Source organism: Pelodiscus sinensis, chromosome 2, assembly GCF_049634645.1.
Source record: "Pelodiscus sinensis isolate JC-2024 chromosome 2, ASM4963464v1, whole genome shotgun sequence".
Classification (NCBI taxonomy): Eukaryota; Metazoa; Chordata; order Testudines; family Trionychidae; genus Pelodiscus; species Pelodiscus sinensis.
Genome location: NC_134712.1, coordinates 154,390,197 through 154,411,706, shown reverse-complemented (window position 1 = coordinate 154,411,706; position 21,510 = coordinate 154,390,197). Strand labels below are relative to the sequence as shown.

General features: G+C 39.2%; 1 protein-coding gene across 4 annotated transcripts in view; it reads left to right on the top strand.

Annotated features, from left to right (window-relative positions):
* The window catches only part of VSTM2A (V-set and transmembrane domain containing 2A), a 30,337-nt gene extending 13,987 nt beyond the window's left edge, over positions 1–16,350 (top strand). Inside the window, exon 5 of one of the 4 annotated variants that reach the window (XM_006119378.4) lies at positions 15,066–16,350. In XM_006119378.4, the coding sequence (XP_006119440.1) occupies positions 15,066–15,142 (77 nt within the window). In that variant the 3' untranslated portion in view covers positions 15,143–16,350. The other 3 variants (XM_006119379.4, XM_006119377.4, XM_075921657.1) reach the window with 3 other exon arrangements.
* The last annotated feature ends 5,160 nt before the right edge of the window (positions 16,351–21,510 follow it).

The window sequence follows — 21,510 nt, the reverse complement described above, 5'->3', positions numbered from 1 at the left end:
ATTTTAGATCCACTTTACACTCTCTTCACAGAGGTGTAACTAACTATGTAAGTCACAGGGCAGAGGAGAATTTGTCTCGTGATTCCAATTGTAGAAAAGGAGGCATCCAAATGTGGGGCTTCAGAAAGGAAGAGAGATTATAGCCAAGGCAGGCACATCATGGATAATCTTTCTTACTCATACATTTAATCAACAGGTCTGCACTGATTTACTTGTATGGTTCAAAAAAATCTCTTTCCCCATCTTTCAATATAGTGCACAAATACAGAAATGGCGAGAGAGACATTTCCTATTTAATTTAATTTTCTTCAGTGATTATATCAATCCTAGAGAATGGAAACATTGTTAAAATTGCATACCTGTATAATTCAAATATTTATTAGAGTTCATGCCAGGCCATAGCTGGTGAGACCTTTACTTTTGTTGAGTAGTACCTTGACATCAATGGGATTGCTTGCAGAATAAGGTTTCACTCAGTGTGGGTGATGATATCAGAATTTGGTCCAATATTAGAGTAGGGGTTGTGTTACCTTATGACTAACAGGAAATTTTTTCATTGCATTGATAAGCACATTACAAAAAAATCTGGCTCATATAATAATAGACAAATATTTGGGAATACACACACACACACACATACACACACTATAGGCTACATATTTGAAAGACTTTGTGTGTCTGTGTGTCTGTTTGTTTGTTCAAGAATTTCGGTATATTGTTTTTCTTATCATAATTTAAGTAAGGTAAGGTTTTGGTTGTGTCAGGAAATTGGATGTGCCTGGAATGGGATTGATTCTCATAAAACCATACAGGGCATCCCCTCTATACATTGAAGATACGTTCCTAAAAACATGGACGTACAGCAAAATGACATAAAGGAGGGAATTTTTTTCCCGTGGATGACTTCTGTTTGCACAAATTGGTCTTTCCGTGTGTGTGAGAGATGTATGAGTGGAGAAGGGAAAGATTTAATAACACAACAGTTCCTACATGCGGAACCAACATATACTAGAGCAACATATTTCGGGAATGCCCTGTACAGAAAAAGAGAATCACGTGGCAAATGCAAGTGGCTGGCTGGGGGTGCCTTCTCCAGGACTGCCCCAGCCCTGGGCCTCCCACCCCTAAGGCACCCTTGATCAGGGAGCAAGAGGAAACTGCACAGTTTTCTGCATTCTTCACTCTGGCTGGGAAGCACAGGGTGCAGATGGACCTGGACCTGCCTCAGCCAGGGAACATGCACACATCCCCCAGCTCTGCCCACTGGAGCTGCAACAGCCATGGAGAGGCACTGCTCACCTGGCCTAAGCTGCTGTGGTGAGAGAGGGCTGGGTAGTTCTCTCTCCTGGAACAGCCTACATACTGAACCCCTCATCTACAGCCCTCCCTCAGAGCACTGATTTAAATGAAGCATGTGCATTTTCATTTTATTTCCCACCCAAAAAATTTAGTTAAGAACACAAGCAATGCCAGGTAAATTTTCTCTCTCTCTCTCTCTCCCTATCGCAGGGCATAGCTATGAGTTAGGCAAGATCAGTTGTATCTAATGATATGCATGTTTTTCAACCCAAATTTATATTTGAACATCACTCTGTTGAACTCTTTCACGGCTGATGTTTACCACAAAAGTGTGTTTCAGATGGCACTAGTTTTGTAAAATTTAGCACTAGAGACAGCAGTCATCAACATAAAAAGGCATTTCCCAACTATCACCATTTACTAATACCTGTGGTTACCATAATTTCCCCATATCCTCAGGAAACAGAATATATGTGGTAATTGTGAGGGGATTGCATAGCAATGATTGGTAAATTATAATTTTGATTGTCTTATTCTGTATGTATGATTTGTGGGCTTTTGTATACCTCTGTGGGTCTCATATAGCCCTTATTTACCTCACAGGATATTTTGAAGCTTACTTAATGAAAGTGTATATAGCACAGTGAAGTGTTGCAATAAAATACCATACATATACTTGAAAAATCACTATAAATACAGAGACAGATATAGACTAGAAAAGAAAGAACAAAAACATATATTGAAAAAATTCGCTGAAGATGTAGTAAAGTCTATTTTGAAATTTTAAAAAAATCAGTGAAGCAAAAGTCAGAGCTGTCATAGTTTGGCCCTTCGATTTCATGTGCACGGTTGGCTGCAAATGAAGTCTGCCATCACAGCATAACAGCAATCTGAGTAATATGACAGCCTGATATGCATATATTCAGGAAAATGTCTTAAGTAGGTGGAGTGATAGACATTTTCTCTGCATAATTCAAAAGAGTGTATCATATTCCAAAGGTGAAATTACACATTTCATTTATCACTAAGTCTTATAACTATGGCAAAAGGTGTGGGTTTTTTTTGCTAAGCATCAACAGTCAAATGAATTTGGTTCCATGTAAAGGGAAGCCAACTGAATTAGAGCGATTGGGCCAAATGTGTCTTTGATACATATAAAAAGTTATTTTAGGTCCATAATCTGGCTACTTAAATGCAGACTTCTTAGATACCTAGGAAATCTATATACTTCTCAGGACTCGCTAATTCAAACACAGAACCGGCTACATCTTAGTAACCTTTCTGTCATCTTTGGGTATGTCTACACAGCAGTGTTATTTTGGCATAACTGACATTATTTCAAACTAACAAAGTGCATGTCTATACAGCAAGCCATTATTTTGAAATAATGTCAAGATGGAGGACTTCTGAAATGAGTGTAACCCTCATTTCACAAGGAGTAAGGGAATATGAAGGAAGAATGTTCTTCCTTTGACTTCCTGCTGGGTAGACAGTGCCAAAAGCCAAAGTAAAGCATTTTGACTTCAGCTACGCAATTGACATACCTGAAGATGTGTAGCTTAATTCGACTTTTGCCCTGCAGTGTAGACATGCCCTTAGACAGGAAATGTGTGAAGAGCAATACCTTTGATGACAAGGGGGTTCAGTAAATAACCTGTAAGGGTATGTCTACACTACCCCGCTAGTTCGAACTAGCGGGGTAATGTAGGCATACCGCACTTGCAAATGAAGCCCGGGATTTGAATTTCCTGGGCTTCATTTGCATAAGTGGGGAGCCGCCATTTTTAAATCCCCGCTTGTTCGAACCCTGTATAGCGCGGCTACACGGGGCTCGAACTAGCTAGTTCGGACTAGGTTCCTACTCCGAACTACCGGTACGCCTCGTGGAATGAGGTGTACAGATAGTGCGGAATGGCTTGCTAGTTCGAACTATCTAGCCCGTGCCGGGTGTAGCCACGCGGCACAGGGTTCGAACAAGCCGGCATTTAAAAATGGCGCCGGACGGCTTATGCAAATGAAGCCCGGGAAATTCAAATCCCGGGCTTCATTTGCAAGTGCGGTATGCCTACATTACCCCGCTAGTTCGAACTAGCGGGATAGTGTAGACATACCCTAAGAGAGCAAGTAAGGGTAAATGGGTCTTTGCATTTTATAGCACCTACTAAATTCCTTGAATCAGGAAGACCCATGGCAAACCTCAGTACCAAGCAGAAAGACAAAGGGAGGAAATTATAACATTCTTGGAGTCTGCAGACTCTAATAATGGATGCTCCCCCTCATCTGGGACTTTGAGTACATAGTCTGAATCTACCAGCTTACAATTAAGACACACTCCAATGCCCAAATTGTAGTGTTATAGAATATTCACCAACATGTTTTTCCTTCTGTCTATATATTAGAACATCCACACAGAGTCAGTCTACAAAAAACCCTTCAGCCTTCACACTGAGACCACTGGCAAATTTCCCACTGGCATCACTTGGGGGCTGATTTTCTAAAGTATTGAACATCCACAATGACAGCTGAAGTCAAATGTAGCTGAGGATGCTCAGCAATACAGAAAATAAGGTGTTGGGGTGCAACATAAAAAAAAGGACTGTTGATTTTTATTTTTTTATACATTACCAATTTTAATAATTCCATCAGTAAAATAATGTGTAGGTAATAGGTTATATACTATCTGTTACAATTAGATATATTTACGTGCCATGATCTTTAATTTTTGTTTACTTAAAAGGACTTGCATATTCATCTTTTCTGAAAGCAACAATCATTTTTCAGTTAATCTCAAATAACAGAATAAACATCCAATTTATATGCTGATGCCCAAGGAAATGTGGACCTCAGTTTGAAAAATGCTAAGTACCTTCAGCTCCCATTGTTATCCCTTGTGATGCAAGGAACAATAATAAAGGAATGAAGTAACAGACTCCAAACATTTCTACACACTCTTTTCTATGACATAAAGTATGGTTCAGGAAAATATATTTTTCTACTTAATAGTATACTCGGTCCCCTTGATTGATCAGTCCTTCAGTTCTTGTGTTAATCAAAACGTGTCCTCCATTTTTCTCTTATTCTAAACTTCCTTCTCCATGTATGGCCATGTCTTTTCACAATAAAATCTTCCCATTTCTTTGGAGATTGGCCAAGTGGTCATTTCAGTTCCTGTGGGTACTATGCAGTGACAGCTGTACTGTCTGTGAGTCTTGATGTATGCCTGACCCATCACATCTTGCTATACTTGCTTTAATCACTGTATAGCATTCATTCTGATTAAAGCTTTGTATGGGGTGAGACTTTTTTTTGTTCCAAGTTCTACCTTAAAGCAAATTTTTATGACAACATTTTATTAGGCTGGGAATTTCACAGAAGAGGTAAAGAATTAAGTTGCTAGTTCCTTAGGGATTTTTAAAAATCCTAGTTTAATTTATTTTATATATGCGTGTATTCCAGACACTAGGCACCCTCAGGGTAACCCTAGTCCCCCTGAGAATAATAAGACTATGTCTAAACTGTGGTACTATTTCACGATACAGAAGTATCCCAAAATAGCTATTCCACGTCTTTGGGCATGCCCATTATTTTGAAATATAATGGGCTTGCTATTCCGACGCCTCCATAAACCTTATTCCACAAGAGTTAAAGGATGTTTTGGAGTAGTACTTTATTTCAAAATTTGACTCGGTGTAGACAATACCAAATTTTGAAATAAGCTATTTTGAAATTATCTCAAAATAATCTACAGAATTTGCATAGCACAAATTGTGTAGCTCATTTTGAGGTAAGGGTAATGTGTAGACGCACCCTAAAAATACTCCCTTTTACTTCAGTGGAGCCAGGATTTCATCTCCTGATGCTTATGAAAATACATAAATCAGTAGCAACTGCTCCCATTCTTCTATGCAACTGCCAGTAAGTAGGAAAATATTATAAAACAAAATCTCACCACCCTTCAAATTCCCAATGGAGATAACAGATTTGGGACCTGAGAAAAATGTGCATAATAACTGCAGTTCTATGTATTTTGTGATGCATTTTGATAATTACAGGATTCAATCTTCACAGGTGATGATCAATATGACTGGGTTTCATTAGGCACATAAATACATAGACACATTGAAGTCAATGAGAGTACTCACATGCTTCAAATGTAAGCACATGTTTAAGTTCATTGCTGGATGTGAGCCAAAGCAGTCAGCATCATACTATGTTAAGCCCCATAAGAGGATTCCTTTTCTGGGGCAAACATGGAATACAGAGTCTGGAAAGTATTACCAGTTGCTTTGTTCTTTGGGCTAAGTATGGATAGTCATATTCTGTAAAGCCACCCTATTGCTTATCTTTAGTTATTTAAAAATGGTTTAACCTCTGAGGGTATGTCTACACTACCCCGCTAGTTCGAACTAGCGGGGTAATGTATACATACCGAACTTGCTAATGAAGCCCGGGATTTGAACTTCCCGGGCTTCATTAGCATAAAGCCGGCGCCGCCATTTTTAAAAGCCGGCTAGTGCGAACCCCGTGCCGCGCGGCTACACGCGGCACGGGCTAGATAGTTCGAACTACGTAGCCATTCCGAACTATCTGTACTCCACGTTCCACGAGGAGTACAGATAGTTCGGAATGGCTACGTAGTTCGAACTATCTAGCCCGTGCCGCGTGTAGCCACACGGCACGGGGTTCGCACTAGCCGGCTTTTAAAAATGGCGGTGCCGGCTTTATGCTAATGAAGCCCGGGAAGTTCAAATCCCGGGCTTCATTAGCAAGTTCGGTATGCATACATTACCCCGCTAGTTCGAACTAGCGGGGTAGTGTAGACATACCCTCAGTTACCTTGCCTCCAGAGCCAAAAATGATAAATTTCATGAGGAAACCTCTGAGAAGCCTCCTTAGTAGAGAGCAAAGAACAAGTAATCATTAACCACTATGAAAAATATGCATGGACCAATGTGTTTTATTTGTTCATACAAATTACTTATCATTGCTGCTCGTTCAGTATCTTGCACCAGGACATTGGAAATCACAAAGCATGAGACAGGACACACACTTAGCATAATTGATGGGATTTCCTGGTTTCAGAAATCATCCAGTTTGTTACTTGATAAATATACAGCAATGTGGAAGGCATTCTTTTTCATGATTTTGGATATGAAGCAGGGAATTTCCTTTCTCTGAAGGAAAACTCCACTCCTGATTGCTTCTTTAGGAAGATGGATGTCGTTTGAAGAATATAGGATTCTCTTTTTCTATACCCTAGACAGGGTGTTGGGGGGTTTCCCCTTTTCATTTTACCATTTCGTTTACAAAATGCATCTGGCACATTTTGTTACTACAATTTAGTACACTTTGTGTATGTGTGTGTATGTTTGTGTGCGCGTGTGAATATGCACATGTGTGCTCCAGTCTGATACATCTAATTGAAGTTTGACACCCCCAAACACACTCCCTCCAGCAAATGTTACTTTTCTGGAACTAAGCTGTCTAACATAATGAAAAGAGTAAAAACATAAAAGTGTAAGATAATGGCCACAGAAAATATTATAGATACTATTCACTCAGGCTCTATATATCCTGCAACAGTTACTAAAACATAGAACACCATTTTGCTGTTGCTGTTTCTTCTGTTGTTACAGCTTCTTTTACGTCAACTGCTATTGTTACTTTCATGAACAGTGTCACTGGGGAAACTGTCCAGCAAAATAACACTTTCAGAAGAGCAGTGCTCATTGACACCATGAAAATTGGAATACATTGTTGGACACCACAATAGACCTACAGTATTCCCCTTCTTCCAGTTCCTCTTGTGCCTCTGAACAAAATGTTAAAATGATAAGATTAGTTGGGAGAAGGGGGGAATTAAGAATTGAGGAAAAAGGAGTAGCTTGTCACTAAATAATTATGAGCCTGATTCTCAGCTGATGTAAGCCCATTGGCTTCAATGAAGCAATGTTGATTTATAAATATGATTATATTGTCCCTGTCAGACACTGCATCTACTGAAATAATAGCTCACACATTTATTTTTTTTCTTGAAGCACATACACAATATCTGTGAGTGTTCATGCTATTCCCTAGGGCTATGTCTAGACTGCAAGCCTCTTTCGAAAAAGAGCGTCTAGACTGCAAGTGGAACTTTCGAAAAAGCAAGCTGCTTTTTCCAAAGAGAGCACCCAGGCAGTCTGGATGCTCTCTTTTGAAAAACCCCTGTTTGCATTCAAGAACGCCTTTTTTCGAAAGAGCACTTTCGAAAGAAGGCGTTCTTCCTCGTGAAATTAGGTTTACCGCCGTCGAAAGAAAAGCCGCGTTCTTTCGATTTAATTTCGAAAGAACACAGCTGCAGTCTAGATGCAGGTGAAGTTTTTTCGAAAAAAGGCTACTTTTTTAAAAAAAAAACCTGAGTCTGGACACAGTCGAGGTGCCTGCTATATAGAATACTGTCAAAGGACTGCACACAGTTCTAACCACCCCAACTCTCATCAGCTTAAGAGAGGAGGGGGGAAGATTGAAAATAGATTGAAGAGAATGGTAGAGAAGCTCAGTGATTTAGAATTAGTGGGAGGATGGATTTAAAGCATTTAGAGAAAGACTTTAGACCTGTATCACCCATCTCACCATTTTTATGTCATTATGAGCTAATGGATTTTCATGGAATTACTTCCAGTTTACACCAGTGGAAAGGAAGAGAGATTCAGGCTAGCTACATCTAAAAGATGAGGCTGAACATGGTCATATAGGTGCCAACATTGATATGTGGTTTGCATACCTGGCACAGACATGTTTCTCTCTAATGATTAATAATTCTTCAATGTCTATGACACAGAAGCTTAATTTTGTAGATTTTTTTTATGAAAGTGCTTCTGAATTCTGATACAGTATTAAGACCTATATTAGGTAGGATTTCTTTTTTTGGAGGAGTGAACGAGTGGTAGGTAGGAGGAGGAGATTGGTGTAATTCAGTTTTGAAATGTGAATCATGTTTTCTTGTGGATAATGTAAAGGCCTTTTTACCAGCCAGAAGCTATATTGTTATTTGGTGATTAGGTTTAATGTATAAGAAGTTCTGACAGTCATCCTTAGTTATCATAAAGTGAGAGAAAAGTGATCAAACCTAATCCTTTATGCTGCTTGCTTACCAGTGACCTAGTAGTGCATTGGTTTGCTCATTTGCATTTTTTTAAAAATATCTAAGGGTATGTCTACACTACAGCGCTAATTCGAACTAACTTAGTTCGACTTAGTTCATTCGAATTAAGCTACTTCGAACTAACGCATCCAGACTAAAAAACTAGTTTGAATTAGCGTTTTGCTAATTCGAAGTAGCATGTCCACACAGAGTGGACCCTGAACCAGGGTTAAGGATGGCCAGAAGCAGTGCCGGCAGGGCATCAGATGAGGACTTAGAGCGTGGAGCTGTGGACTCAGGCTAGCCGAGGGCTGTGCTTAAAGGGACCCGACCCCCACGCCAGACAGACAGTTCTCAGGGGTGCCCTGCTTACAAAGCAGTCCTGGCTTGGATTGCCCGGAGTACCCACACTGGGCACATCACAGCACTCGACATCAGACCAGCTGCACTTGCCGCAGGCTGCCATCTGGGGAGAGGGGGCAATTGGGGGGCTGCAGGAGAGCTTCCACCCCCAGAATCCCGCAGAGCCAGCCCAGTCCTCCCCATCGGGGGCTCGTACCCCATTCCTCCCTCACCTCCATCCACTTACCCCTCCCTAGACCCCCTTCCTGATGTACAAAATAAAGGACAATTGTGTTCAAAAATAGAATCTCTCTTTATTGAACAAAACTCGGGGAGACTGGGAAAAGGAGGTGGGAGAGGGGAAGAGAGAGGGTGGGAGAGGGGAGGGCAACTAAAATGATGAGGGGTTTGGAACAGGTCCCATATGAAGAGAGGCTAAAGAGACTGGGACTTTTCATCTTAGAAAAGAGGAGATGGAGGGGGGATATGATAGAGGTCTATAAAAGCAGGAGTGGGGTGGAGAGGGTGCATACAGAAAAGTTCTTCATTAGTTCCCATAATAGAAGGACTAGAGGACACCAAAGGAAAGGAATGGGTAGCAGGCTTCAAACTAGTAACAGGCTTCTTCACAAAGCAAATAGTCAACCTGTGGAACTTCTTGCTGCAGGAGGCTGTGAAGGCTACAACTATAACAGAGTTTAAAGAGAAGTGAGATAAAGTCATGGAGGTTGGGTCCATGGAGTGGTATTAGCCAGGGGGTAGGAGTGGTGTCCCTTCCCGAAGTTTGTGGAAGGCTGGAGAGGGATGGTATGAGACAAATGGCTTGGTCACTGTCTTCGGTCCATCCCCTCCAGGGTCCCTAGGGTTGGCCGCTGTCGGCAGACAGGCTACTGGGCTAGATGGACCTTTGGTCTGACCCAGTACGGCCATTCTAAGCTCAGGGCTCAGGGTCGGGGGTCTCAGTGGACCACCTTGATTTTCATGCAAACCTGCTCCTGGGTGGCCAGGCTGGCAGCTCTCCTGCCCTAGACAGCCATTTTCCTGTGCCTAGAGCGGAGGTCGTGGACGAGGTCCACGATGTCTGCACTGGACCAGGTGGGTGCCCGCCTCTTGCGGTCCTGGGCAAGCTCCCGGGAGCTGCCAGCCTGGTCCCGGGAAGAGGGGGAGGGCTGGGGGGCATCGGGTGGCTGGCTCGAGCCGTGCCAGGTGCAGGGTCTGCTGGCTGGGTTCTGGCAGGCTTTCACCTGGCACGGGCACCGTAGCCAGCCCGTGCCCCTTTAAGGGGTCCGGGGCCGGGAGGGGGGCAATAGAGTTTCCTTGGTGTTGGCCAGAGTGGCCACCAGGGAAAGCTGGGGAGGGTTAGCATCCCACTAGTTCGAATTAAGGGGCTACACACCCCTTAATTCGAACTAGTAAGTTCGAAATAGGCTTAGTCCTCGTAGAATGAGGTTTACCTAGTTCGAACTAAGCGCTCCGCTAGTTCGAATTAAGTTCGAACTAGCAGAGCGCTAGTGTAACACCTATCAAAGTTAATTCGAACTAATGGAGACATACCCTAAGATATCTTAAGACCTCTGTTTCCAAGGGAGAAACAAAGTAAATGTCTGTTCAGTGCATAAAGAATCCAATAAGAGTATTCACAGCACATGCTACCAGTGTTTCCCAAATATTAGGAGTAACTACCAATTTACTGTTAGGATTTTAGCTGCACTACCACAGTCTGCAACCAACAGTCTGCTTCTGAACTCAGTTTGAGTAACTAGCAGTGACATTCCAGATGCCAGGATGCAAAGAACCCGTACATCTCAACCCTTTTGCAGAGAAGCATTTATTCATGCCAAGTGGGTTTAAGTCAATGGGAAATGTCAGATGAATAAAGGATATTCAGAGTGAGAAAATATTAAAGAATCAGGCCCTAAATTAGGGAAGAGAAATCAGGTATGGGTCATAACAGACTGAAGTATGAACATGACTATTCATGATTAACAACCACTGATATACACAACCTTATACTCAGAAGGGTTATTAAGTGGGTCAGGAAAGTTGGAAGATCAAGACAAGAAGAGAAGGATAAAATAAAGGGTTACAACACGGTTTTGGAATGTGCATGTTGATGTACAGAGGTGACTAGTTCAGATTATATAAGAACTGAATAGATCCTTTGCTCAAATTTGGAATGAGTTAATCTAGTCCCGTTTCTGAGCTGTGACAACCTCAAGTTTCTCTTTTTTTATGTCTCAGCACTTAGGGCTTATCTACACAAATATTGAGTTTTTAGCATATTGAGATGTGAGTCTACCCCATACGAGCCTATTCTAAGTGTCTGTGTAGATCTCTGTGTCATACACTCACAGCTCCTTAGTTTACTTTCCATCTATTCCAATTGCAAAGTGGGATACTGTGGGACTGTTAATGCATGGCAGCAGGGTCCACATAGACACTTAAGGTGCAGCAGGATTGTGCAAGGCATATTCATACCCAAGCGAGCACAAACTAAATGTTCATGTAGCCAGCTGTTAGCCTCACAATATTTCCCAAGACAGCTAAAGAAGTACCTGAGAGGAAAAATATATTCTTTTGGTTACAAAAATTGGCCTGAGGAAAGGGCACTTGGGCTTTAATACTGACTTGACTGCTAGTCCTTGTTCTTCCACAAACTCAGGCAAATCACTGGTAAACTCTCTATATCTCGTTATACTAGTTTGTACAGTGGGTTGCATAAGAGAGATGCTATTTACCTTTCTCACAAGGCTGCTAGAGGTCTTTAATGTTTTTTTTATAAAAATATATATATAAATAAATATATATAAAAAATAGCAGTGTAGTTGCATAAGAGAGATGCAGAATAGGTTAGGATCTTTTTCTGGTGGAGAAAGGTTTTTTTTTAATTGAAATGCCTTGTTGATGAATCCTATACTTGTTAACAAACCAGTTTTACTTTTGATGACTCTCCTGACTCATAACAATTATTGGAAGAAAATGTTGCAATTGTCACAGTATTAAAATTTTCATTGTAAAGAATATAGAAATACAGGGGTTTTTTTCAATTCCAAGTGACTTTTTCAACTGAAATTTCAGTACGTTTAGAATAAAAAACATTAAAAGGGATTGAAATTGAAATGAAATTCTGAAATTTTAAAAATAAAATATTTTGTTTCACCTGCACCACTCCTCTCCTCTTTCCCCCAATTTTTGTTTGCAAAAAATTGTGAGATTTCTCACGTTTTCCCTTGCTTCAGATTGGTGGGGTTGTTTTTTTTTTGACATCTCAAAAAATTTACTGCATAGCAAAATCATTCAGATGGTCAAGATTTCCAAAGATAAACCTTGGCAATGATTAGTAGAGTGACGACAGAGAAGGCATTTATTAATTTGAGGACTGCATGAAATAATACACGATCAAATGAAATGAACCTTTCTGGATCCAACACTCTTTCCAAACTCAAAATTCTGAAAACCTTTCAACAAACCTGATTTAAGGTTCATAGTTTGAATGATCTTAGGACAAGTTAAGTTATCCTGGACTGATTTTACATGGAAAGCATGCAGAATTGTGACTTCTTATCATTTGGCTTTGAGATTTAGGTTATTTGCAATCCAGATCACAAAGGAACACTGAAGAGAGTGGAGGAAGATGCAAGTCAGAAAACTGAACTGAAGAAAACATCAGCCAAATTTCTGCAATGCACAACAGCCAAATGTTCACACACTTCTATTTATGATTTAGGTGATCAGGAGAATACTAGACACTCATACCTTTATAAATGTATACACATCTATGGTGTTGAAATTCAGGTGATTTGTATTCCGTCCATGTGATGAACTGAAAAGTTTCTGATTAACTGTACTACTCCTGATTGCTGAGCACCATTCTTTCATTTTTCTCATAAATTTGTCTCTGAGATTTCATCTGATATTCCAAATCCTAAAGGCCACATTTGGATGCCCATAACCAGCCTGCATTCAGTCCAATTGCTTTTGGAATAGGGTATTATTCACTGTGCATAAAGTTCTAAGAGGATCTGGCCATTAGAATTTAGTATATCTGCAAGATAATAAGAACTGGAAAGATGAGAAGCACTCAGATACCCAACCACTCTGCAGAGGTTAGCTGTCCCTTGGGGTGCAACCTAGCTAAACATGCTAAAGCTCCTAAAATAGAGAAGTTTATAGGAATACTAAATAGCTTCCACTGGTGACTAAAAACCCCCAAACAAGATGGATCTTTAACAGTTGCTTTTTGTTTAATTGCTTTAATGTGTTCTGTACTTTGTTTATTTTTCCCACTACTGACAAATAGGGAAGAGAAATGTTTGAGCCAGGAAAAGAATGAAGAAACTTCTTCAGTGGTTCAGTGAAAAAGCTGAATACATTTAGACTCCTACTGTATTTCAAAGTTATCTTTGAAGGATAAAAATGCATTTAATCTTCATGACCATTCATACTCACTCATATTCATTGTAGCTTAGAAATCAATTTTATTTTATAGGAGATGTTACTAGAAATGTGTCTGTCATGGTTAGATGAGCATTTTGAAAAGAAATAAAACTACTTAGAACAAGTAAGACTCCAGTATTGTGTTAGGATGCTAGAGGGTCAACTTCGTAGACTACTTAAGGATTCTGATGCAGGCCCATGATGACTATGCTACATAACTAAAGTAACCTCATCTATTTTTAACAGCCTCTTTTTATTATGACATTTAAAATATATTAATTTTGAGATTGTTCCCAATATGCTCAGTTAAGCTTTAACTTGCACATGTGTAACCTGTTCATATAAAATCTGTGAACAAACAAAATCAACCTGCCATAGATAGAGACCCTGGAATTTGTATGGTGGAAATATCATTTGCAGGATACATTTATGTTATGATTGAGATAAAAGGATGCACTCTTGAGTATTCAGAACACGCCATCAGTTCTGGGTTCTACAAAAATGGTGGCTGAGAAGAAACGATTTTCCTCTTTTCCTTAATTAAAGGAGGAATTTTTTTCTACATTTAGACTAATTCAGGTTATTTTTATTTTTCAGGTGGTTTTACAATCTTTTTGTGATCCTTGTCTTATCAATATGATCCTATTTCAATTGTTCAATCAAATTCTTTAAAAAGTGATTAGAATTGCACCCTCTTCTCATCGAATGTACAACACAGTTTAAGGACAAAAGGCTCACAAATCCCGTATGAATACTTTAAAAAAAGCTTGTTTTGAAAAATTATTTAATAGTAACTGATTGTCAGTTTGAAAACCATAACACAATGGTGAAGGAAACCCCTCTTACAAAATGAAATTGGCGTAAGTGTTTCAAAATTGAAAAGGGAAAAACTGCAATTTTTGCAGCCAGTCATTGATGAACCAATTCAGGGACACACTTGATATTGAAGTTCTATATTTAAATAATTTATGAAGTATTGGTAGTTCATTTACAGATGCTGTCTTCAATGTTAGATCAGTTATTAGAGTTCAAAACCACATCAAGTGACTTATAAGCAGTGACAGTACTATCCAGAGATGACTTTATAAACATTTATAAACACATGCTGATTGTATTTGTAACGTCTAATATATTATTCAGTAATACTTTATAAAGCACCCCTTAATGTAGAGTATGACGACATTCAGTTTACAACTTTTCCCTAAAATAATATAAATACTTTTGCATATATTTATGAGGTACAGCACTGGCTTTAGACTTTAAGGACTAGTATATCACACATCTAGAATTCAAGAATACTTATGCAAATTTTTCAGTTTTGATTAGCATAGTTCTAAGGGAACTTACATTAAATCTAGTGCCAGTTTAAGCATCATTCTCTTAGGTTTCTGAAGAAAAAAAATCCCTGGAAGATCTGGTACTCAAAATAGACTTCAAGCAATTTCTTCCCTTAGACTGCACTACATTCTCCCAGGTTCCTTAGCATTGCTTTTATTTTGCAAGCAAATATTTTGAAGTTGACAATAGTCTGTTTTGTTAGTATCCAATATTTTCATTACAAAGCAACTTTAGAAATTATTTTGTAAGGATTTGATGAATTGAGGTGGAAGGTAGATTTATTTCTCTCTGTATATGGTAATTGGATTACATTGTTTAAAAAGACATAGCAAGCAAAAAAAAACCTCCCTGGGACTGAAATACTTTGTATGTGTTGTTATTTGCAGTGCATGCCAAGACATTCATGGGCACCAGAGCCAAGCTGGCGAGCTAATTAAATATATAAATGTATGTGTTTAAACAGCCTTATAAGGAGCATTGGAAATCTGCAAGATGAGCGAATATCTTATAACTTCTTCCGCAGGTGCGAGGATAGCTACAAGCCATGGACTTTCTGTCCTGCTTCTTATTTGTGGCTTTGTGAAGGGTGCTTTGCTTTAATCTAAAAGTGCTGACTTTTTCCAATATCACTTTCTCTTCTTAAAGCAAAGAGCAAATCGCCTGTAAAATCCACGGAGCGGACAGCAAAGTTGACCCTAACCTCCAACCACCACTCTGCACCCAATGTACTCTAATTCGCTACACATGGAGCACCTTCAGGAAGTACAAAAACAAAACAAACATATATATTGTTTAAACATATAAATATATATATGAAGAGGATACTACGTTTTCTTGATCTATATTATTTTCTTTGCTGTATCACTGATCATTTATTTAAAGAGAACTGGTGTGATGTCACAGGACATTTTGTAACAGCAGGACCTAGTTTCCTTTTCTTTCAGCAAATAGAAGTATCATATTTTTGACTGCTCAGGGGTTGGCTTGCAAGTCATCACTATTATAAAAAATCACTATGGATGATATTTCATTTCCTTCTTTGAAAGGACTGTTGAAGGCAAGAGGCAAGCAGCAGCTAATTATATATACATAGATAAAAAACAACAAAAAAATCTCAAGAAAACAAAATGACTCAGCATCACGTCTGGCAAAAACACCTCAGAAACTGATTGAAAGCCTATTTTTGTTTGTGCGGGAGAGTGCAAAATGAAAATAACAACATTGTAAAACAACTAACAGAACTAGAGGACGTTGTTTCTGAAGACAAGCAAGAATTATTACTGAGGATTTTTTAATTTTACTTTTTTGAAAATTTTCCACTTTTTTTCACCCCCTTCCTTTTCCTTTTCATTTTCCTTTTTTTTCTTGGTTTGTTTCTTGTTCAATGGTGGCAGTTGCTGACTTAGGCCAACCCCTTTTGACTGTGTGGTGGTTATATAAATACATTTTTTTTGTGTGTGTTCTATCTTTCAATGTGTTTTCTCTAATTTTGCAACTCCTGTATATGCAAAACTAACTTCAATTCTGTAAATTGCTTAGAGTATGTGTGATATAACATCACAGTAGACATACCATGGTCCTCATGCAAGACAGTTTTTAATATTATCTATATGTCGTACCACCAACAGACATTTTTGTTTCCTTTTTTGATGATGCATTATTTTTTAATTTGTAACTCAGTACTGTGTGGATTTTGTAATACATGCATTCACTTCCACTCGTTTGACCCCTCGCAGATGGCAGTGCAGCCCTCTGTTTACTCTGTAAAATGCACATTAAAATTTGTTATGGTCTCTGAACAATGAATTATTTTACTTGTCTGTATGCTATTTTGGAATCTGGTGGCTGAAAGCCATTTTAATTTATTATGTTTATTGGGAATGAAGTGATTTTATCATCATGGAATGTAAAGTATAAGTCTGCAGGCAAATACTGCATGCAAGCAAGGTCAAGCAAAAAAAAATAGAATGTGTTCTTGGAAGATTTTATTTTAGTGATGAGTTTTAGTCAAGTAATTTACTACAATGAATCATTCAAGAATTCTTCTTGCAATAGCTAAAATGGTATCTTCATTCTTTCTGTAGGTGGCTAGCCATTGTTCATTCATATTCAATTATATTTCTGTATGCCTACAAAATGAAAATGTTGCTGTTGATTTGAAGTAATATTCATAATGTGAATTAATATATTAATGAAGAAAGGAAAAACCACAAATATTTGTTAATGGAATCAGTTAGGTAGCTTTCAGTGTCCATTCTTCTTTTCTTCCCACTTGAATAATCCAAATCCTTCCTGCTGTTTCATGTACTAACACAGTGAAACATGCGTGTAACACTTCAAATGGTTCTGTGACCTACTTATTAGAGGACTCTCTGATATAAGACTGGCCCCTAAGCATAATATTTTCTCCTTATAGCTAGGAAAAATTAGCTTAGCCACATTTAATGTCCTATGAGTATAACACCTTTATATTAAAGTTTAAAAGGCCCACAAAAGTCGCTGTCTTTCCCTCCTAATGTCAATAACAAATCTCTCATTAATTTTCATGGGGTTAAGATCAAATCATATACTTCTGGGATAAAAGAGTTATGCATTAGTGATTTGTGTCTGGATAATGTAAAGGTGCAATCTTCTTTGGACTGTTCACAGATTCATTTCTAGTAACTTCATTTGGAAGATTCACAAGAGTAAATCAAGTGCAATATGGATCACAATTTACTTGGAAAAAATTCAATGCATTCCTTATACATCCTAATATTAGGCTCTTTGACCACCAGTGCACACTGAGGGAAGATATTTACTGAGCTATCCATGTGATAGTCTGATCTTTTTTCAGCGCAGTTACAGTTAACTTGGAACACAAAATATACAGTTAGTAGTTCAATTCATCCCTTTTTACCTACATTACTTTGCCTTTGTCAGCAGTGAATTTCACCTCATCTTATACTAGCTACTAGTTAGGTCCTTTGGAAATTCCAGTATTCTCTTGCCTTGGCTAGTGTTGGCTAGAGAACAACTCAAGGATTTTTGTTTCTGTTTTTAAATAAGATTTAAAAATTTGATTTTTTTGTTTCTTTGTTCTGAATTGGAATGACACTGAAACCCTTCAAAGATTGAGAAAGAGGAAGAGCCAAGTGGCTTGAGCACTCCCCTAGTGCAACTCCAGTTCAAGTCCTCACTTTGCCTCATTCCTTAGACTATTGGCTCCTCTGGGATCAGTTTCTCTTTGCTTCTCATCAGAAATTCCATCTGGAATCTAAAGAGTGTCACCAATCCAATGCACTTCCTCAAATTTTCAATTTGGACCAATCAACATACTCCTACAAAAAGCATATCACCTAAAAAGAAATCCTGACCATCTTAGTTATGACCAACCTAAATAATTTTGTCCCATCTACACATTTTGCTTCCTTTTACAGGCAGTCCCCGGGTTACGTACAAGATAGGGACTATAGGTTTGTTCTTAAGTTGAATTTGTATGCAAGTCAGAACTGGCTCCAGATTCAGCCGCTGCTGCTGAAACTGACCAGGGGCTGACTACAGGAAGCTGGAGGCAGAATTGCTCTGCCCCCAGCTTCCTGGAATCAGCCACTGCTCAGTTTCAACAGCGGCTGAATCTCGAGCCTGGGACAGAACAGCTGGGCTGCCAGGTAGGTCCCTGCAGGACCAACCCGGCAGCACCCCAGCTGCTCTACCCCAGGGTCCACAACAAAAGCCTGGTCTGCTGGGGGGGGGGGGGGTGCACTAGCAGACCGGGGACACCAGGAGCAAAGCCGCAGTGGCAGCGGAGTCCCGCGCCTCTGAGGCTTTGCCAAAGCAAAGCCTCAGAGGCACGGGACCCCTCCACCTCCCCGGCTTTGCTCCAGGGCTACGTCTACACTGGCCCCTTTTTCGGAAGGGGCATGCTAATTTTGAAAGTGGGAATAGAGATATCCTTGGGGGATTTAAATATCCCCTGTGGATTTAAATAAACATGTCCGCCGCTTTTTTTCCGGCTTGGGGAAAAGCCGGAAAAAAAGCGTCTAGACTGGCCCGATCCTCCGGAATAAAGCCCTATTCCAGAGGATCTCTTTGAAGGATCTCTTAGCCTCCTGACCACCACTGCCACTACTGACAATGGCAGCAGATGGTGTCTCGGGTCCTTTAAATCGCTGCCAAAGCCCCGGGCTCTGCTCTCTGTATGTCACTGAGTCTGTGGGGGAGGGTGTGGCACAGTCTGGGAGATGCTGAAGGCTGGCTGTCCCCAACCCTGCCCCATCTGCCCAAGGCACTGTCCCTTCAGGGAGACTGGAGCTGCATGGAGCTCCCTCCTCCCCCCACCACACACATACCTTGCCCAGGGACCCAGCATTTCTATCAGCCCCTGTGGTTCAAGCTGACTTAGAGTCAGATGCTGGGAATATCATGCCTTAGGCATATGTCACAATATCCACCTTAGCTTGCTGTGCCCTAATTCTTGTTTTTCTTGTAATGTATCCATCCGATGAAACAATTGCTATAACTGATTATGTGATGGAGATTAATTTGATGGAGATATTTATGTATATTTTGCAAACTAACAGTACCTCTACCCTCCAGTTTTGCACTTAATCAACCATTAAATATACTAAAAGAGTATCTTCCAAATCCAGAAACATAGAGCAAACTGTGGGCAAACTAGGACAAACTGCCCATACAGTAGAAAAAGCTTGATGTACAGACACATAGGCTACGTCTAGACTGACATGATTTTCCGGAAATGCTTTTAACAGACATTTGCCCGAAAGGGAGCAGCATAGTATTTCCGCAAAAAGCATTGATTTCTTACAGTAGGAAGTCAGTGCTTTTGCTGAAATTCAAGCGGCCAGTGTAAACAGCTGGCAAGTTTTTCCGGAAAAGCAGCTGATTTTCCAGAAAAATTGGCCAGTCTAGACACAGCCATAGAAATAAAGAAAGGAAGAAAAGGAGCAAAGACCAAGAGGCAAAAGCAGAGGTAGAACTGAAATGAAAAAGATGGGGATAGGTAACCATATACATGGTACTAAAATTAATGTATCCATTTGTGGCATTCACTCTGGTAACCATTTTCCAATCTAAGTTGATATTAGACTTCATCCTGCGATAAACTGAACACTTCTATCAACCTCTTCTTTTTAGTGCCTGTAAATCCTATTGGCTGCATTAAAAGCTGAGAAAACTCCACAGCCCACAAAAAGCTCAGCATTTTGCAAGATGAGACCCATAAAGCATTGCTTTCCTGGAGAAATGTAAAACATGCACTACTTTATAAGGTGCACATGTTGAAAAACATATTTTTCTTAGGGATTAATATCCCATTCTTATGGAGAGGGGAAGTGGCTAATATAAGAGGGAAAATATTGCACAATATGTTTCAGAGGAAGAAATACTGGTATTACTTTTCTCTAGCATCATTTCATCCTTATTCTGTAGTTGTTATTTGGTTTATTTCTTGATTGGTAAGAAGAGTGTTAAGAAAATATATAATCTTTCTAAAGAAAAGGAATGCCTTACTCTGTGCACATTCACATAGTGTTCAATTCTTTTGTGTCTTGTGCATACTTCAAGCTGTAGGCCTAGACTTTTTTTCCTATAGAGTAAATCATGTAAACCAAAATATCACATAATAAATTATTAGGTCTCTAACTAAATTTCAGTAAAAGAATAGAAATTCCAAACTTCTCTTAGAAAAGTATTATGACAATGCAGTCATTTCCTTTCCTGTGTAAAAAATGAGGGTTTAGTAGATTTCAAAGTAGTTATCTACATAAAAGCTGGTGATGTTTCTTGCATATAATTTTAAATATGGGATATGATTCAATGTACATTTCACATCATTTATCAGATTTTTTTTGTTCAAATGTTGACAAGTACTTCATGTAATAATATAACCCAAATGACAGAATGAAACCTCTGGAGATGGGCTGAATGATTCAGTAGAAACTCTCCATTTCTATGTCAACTTATGGAGGAGTTCCTAGGCAATATTGTTTGTTACCCACAGAAATGTTCTTATCAATAGGGCAATCTTCAAAGATGTAAAATAATTAGTCAGATCCCCAGCATCAAAAGAACAACTTTAAAAGTGAGATTTTAAAACCCCACAGTTATTTAGGGTTCTTATAATTTCCTTTATTAGCACCCTCTGAAACTCAGATTCCACATTGGTCACACAAAACCTGATGCATGTGAAATCAGTAACCACTTACAAAAATGAGAAAAGTCTGGTTGAATTAAATGAGTTAAACTGGTGCCTTTATGTCGGAAGTAATAAAACAGGTCAGTTGCAAATCCTGCATATTATAAACAAAAGTTTTATACACAGTGCACTGAATCCTGGAAAATTCACTTGTAAGACAAATGTATTACCTTATTTTCACATGTTAGCATGCAGCATTCATAGGGTTACAGGAGAGTGGTTTTGGGGAATGTGCAATATTATTTTTTCTGGACCTTATAAAATAGGATCAAAGACATTTCAGTTTTATCTGTCAGTGCATGGAGACCAAAATGGTACTTTATGAGCTCTTACAAAGGAAATCTAAATAATACTTACTGATTGAAGCACAGTCAGTTACTTACAACAAAGATTCTAAGTCAGAATGTTACTTTAGTACCAGGATAGCTTTAAACATGTGAGCAGTAATGTTATTGCCTTCAGGAAGACGATTTGTAGGCTTAAACATACACATTTGGTTAAAACAAAAGACAGGAGTATGCAGCTCTTTAAAGACTAACAAGATGGTTTATTAGGTGATGAGCTTTCGTGAGCCAGACCCACTTCCTCAGATCAATATGTGGAAGCAAATTGGCACAACCATATATAGCAAAGTGATACAATCCAAAAAAAGTGAACACATAAAAATGATGAATCAAGTTTAAGAACAGAGGAAGGATGAGGGGGGAAGGTTAGTGTCTGTGAGGTAAATGACATTAGGGATGATAATTGAGAAAGCTATCTTTGTAATGGG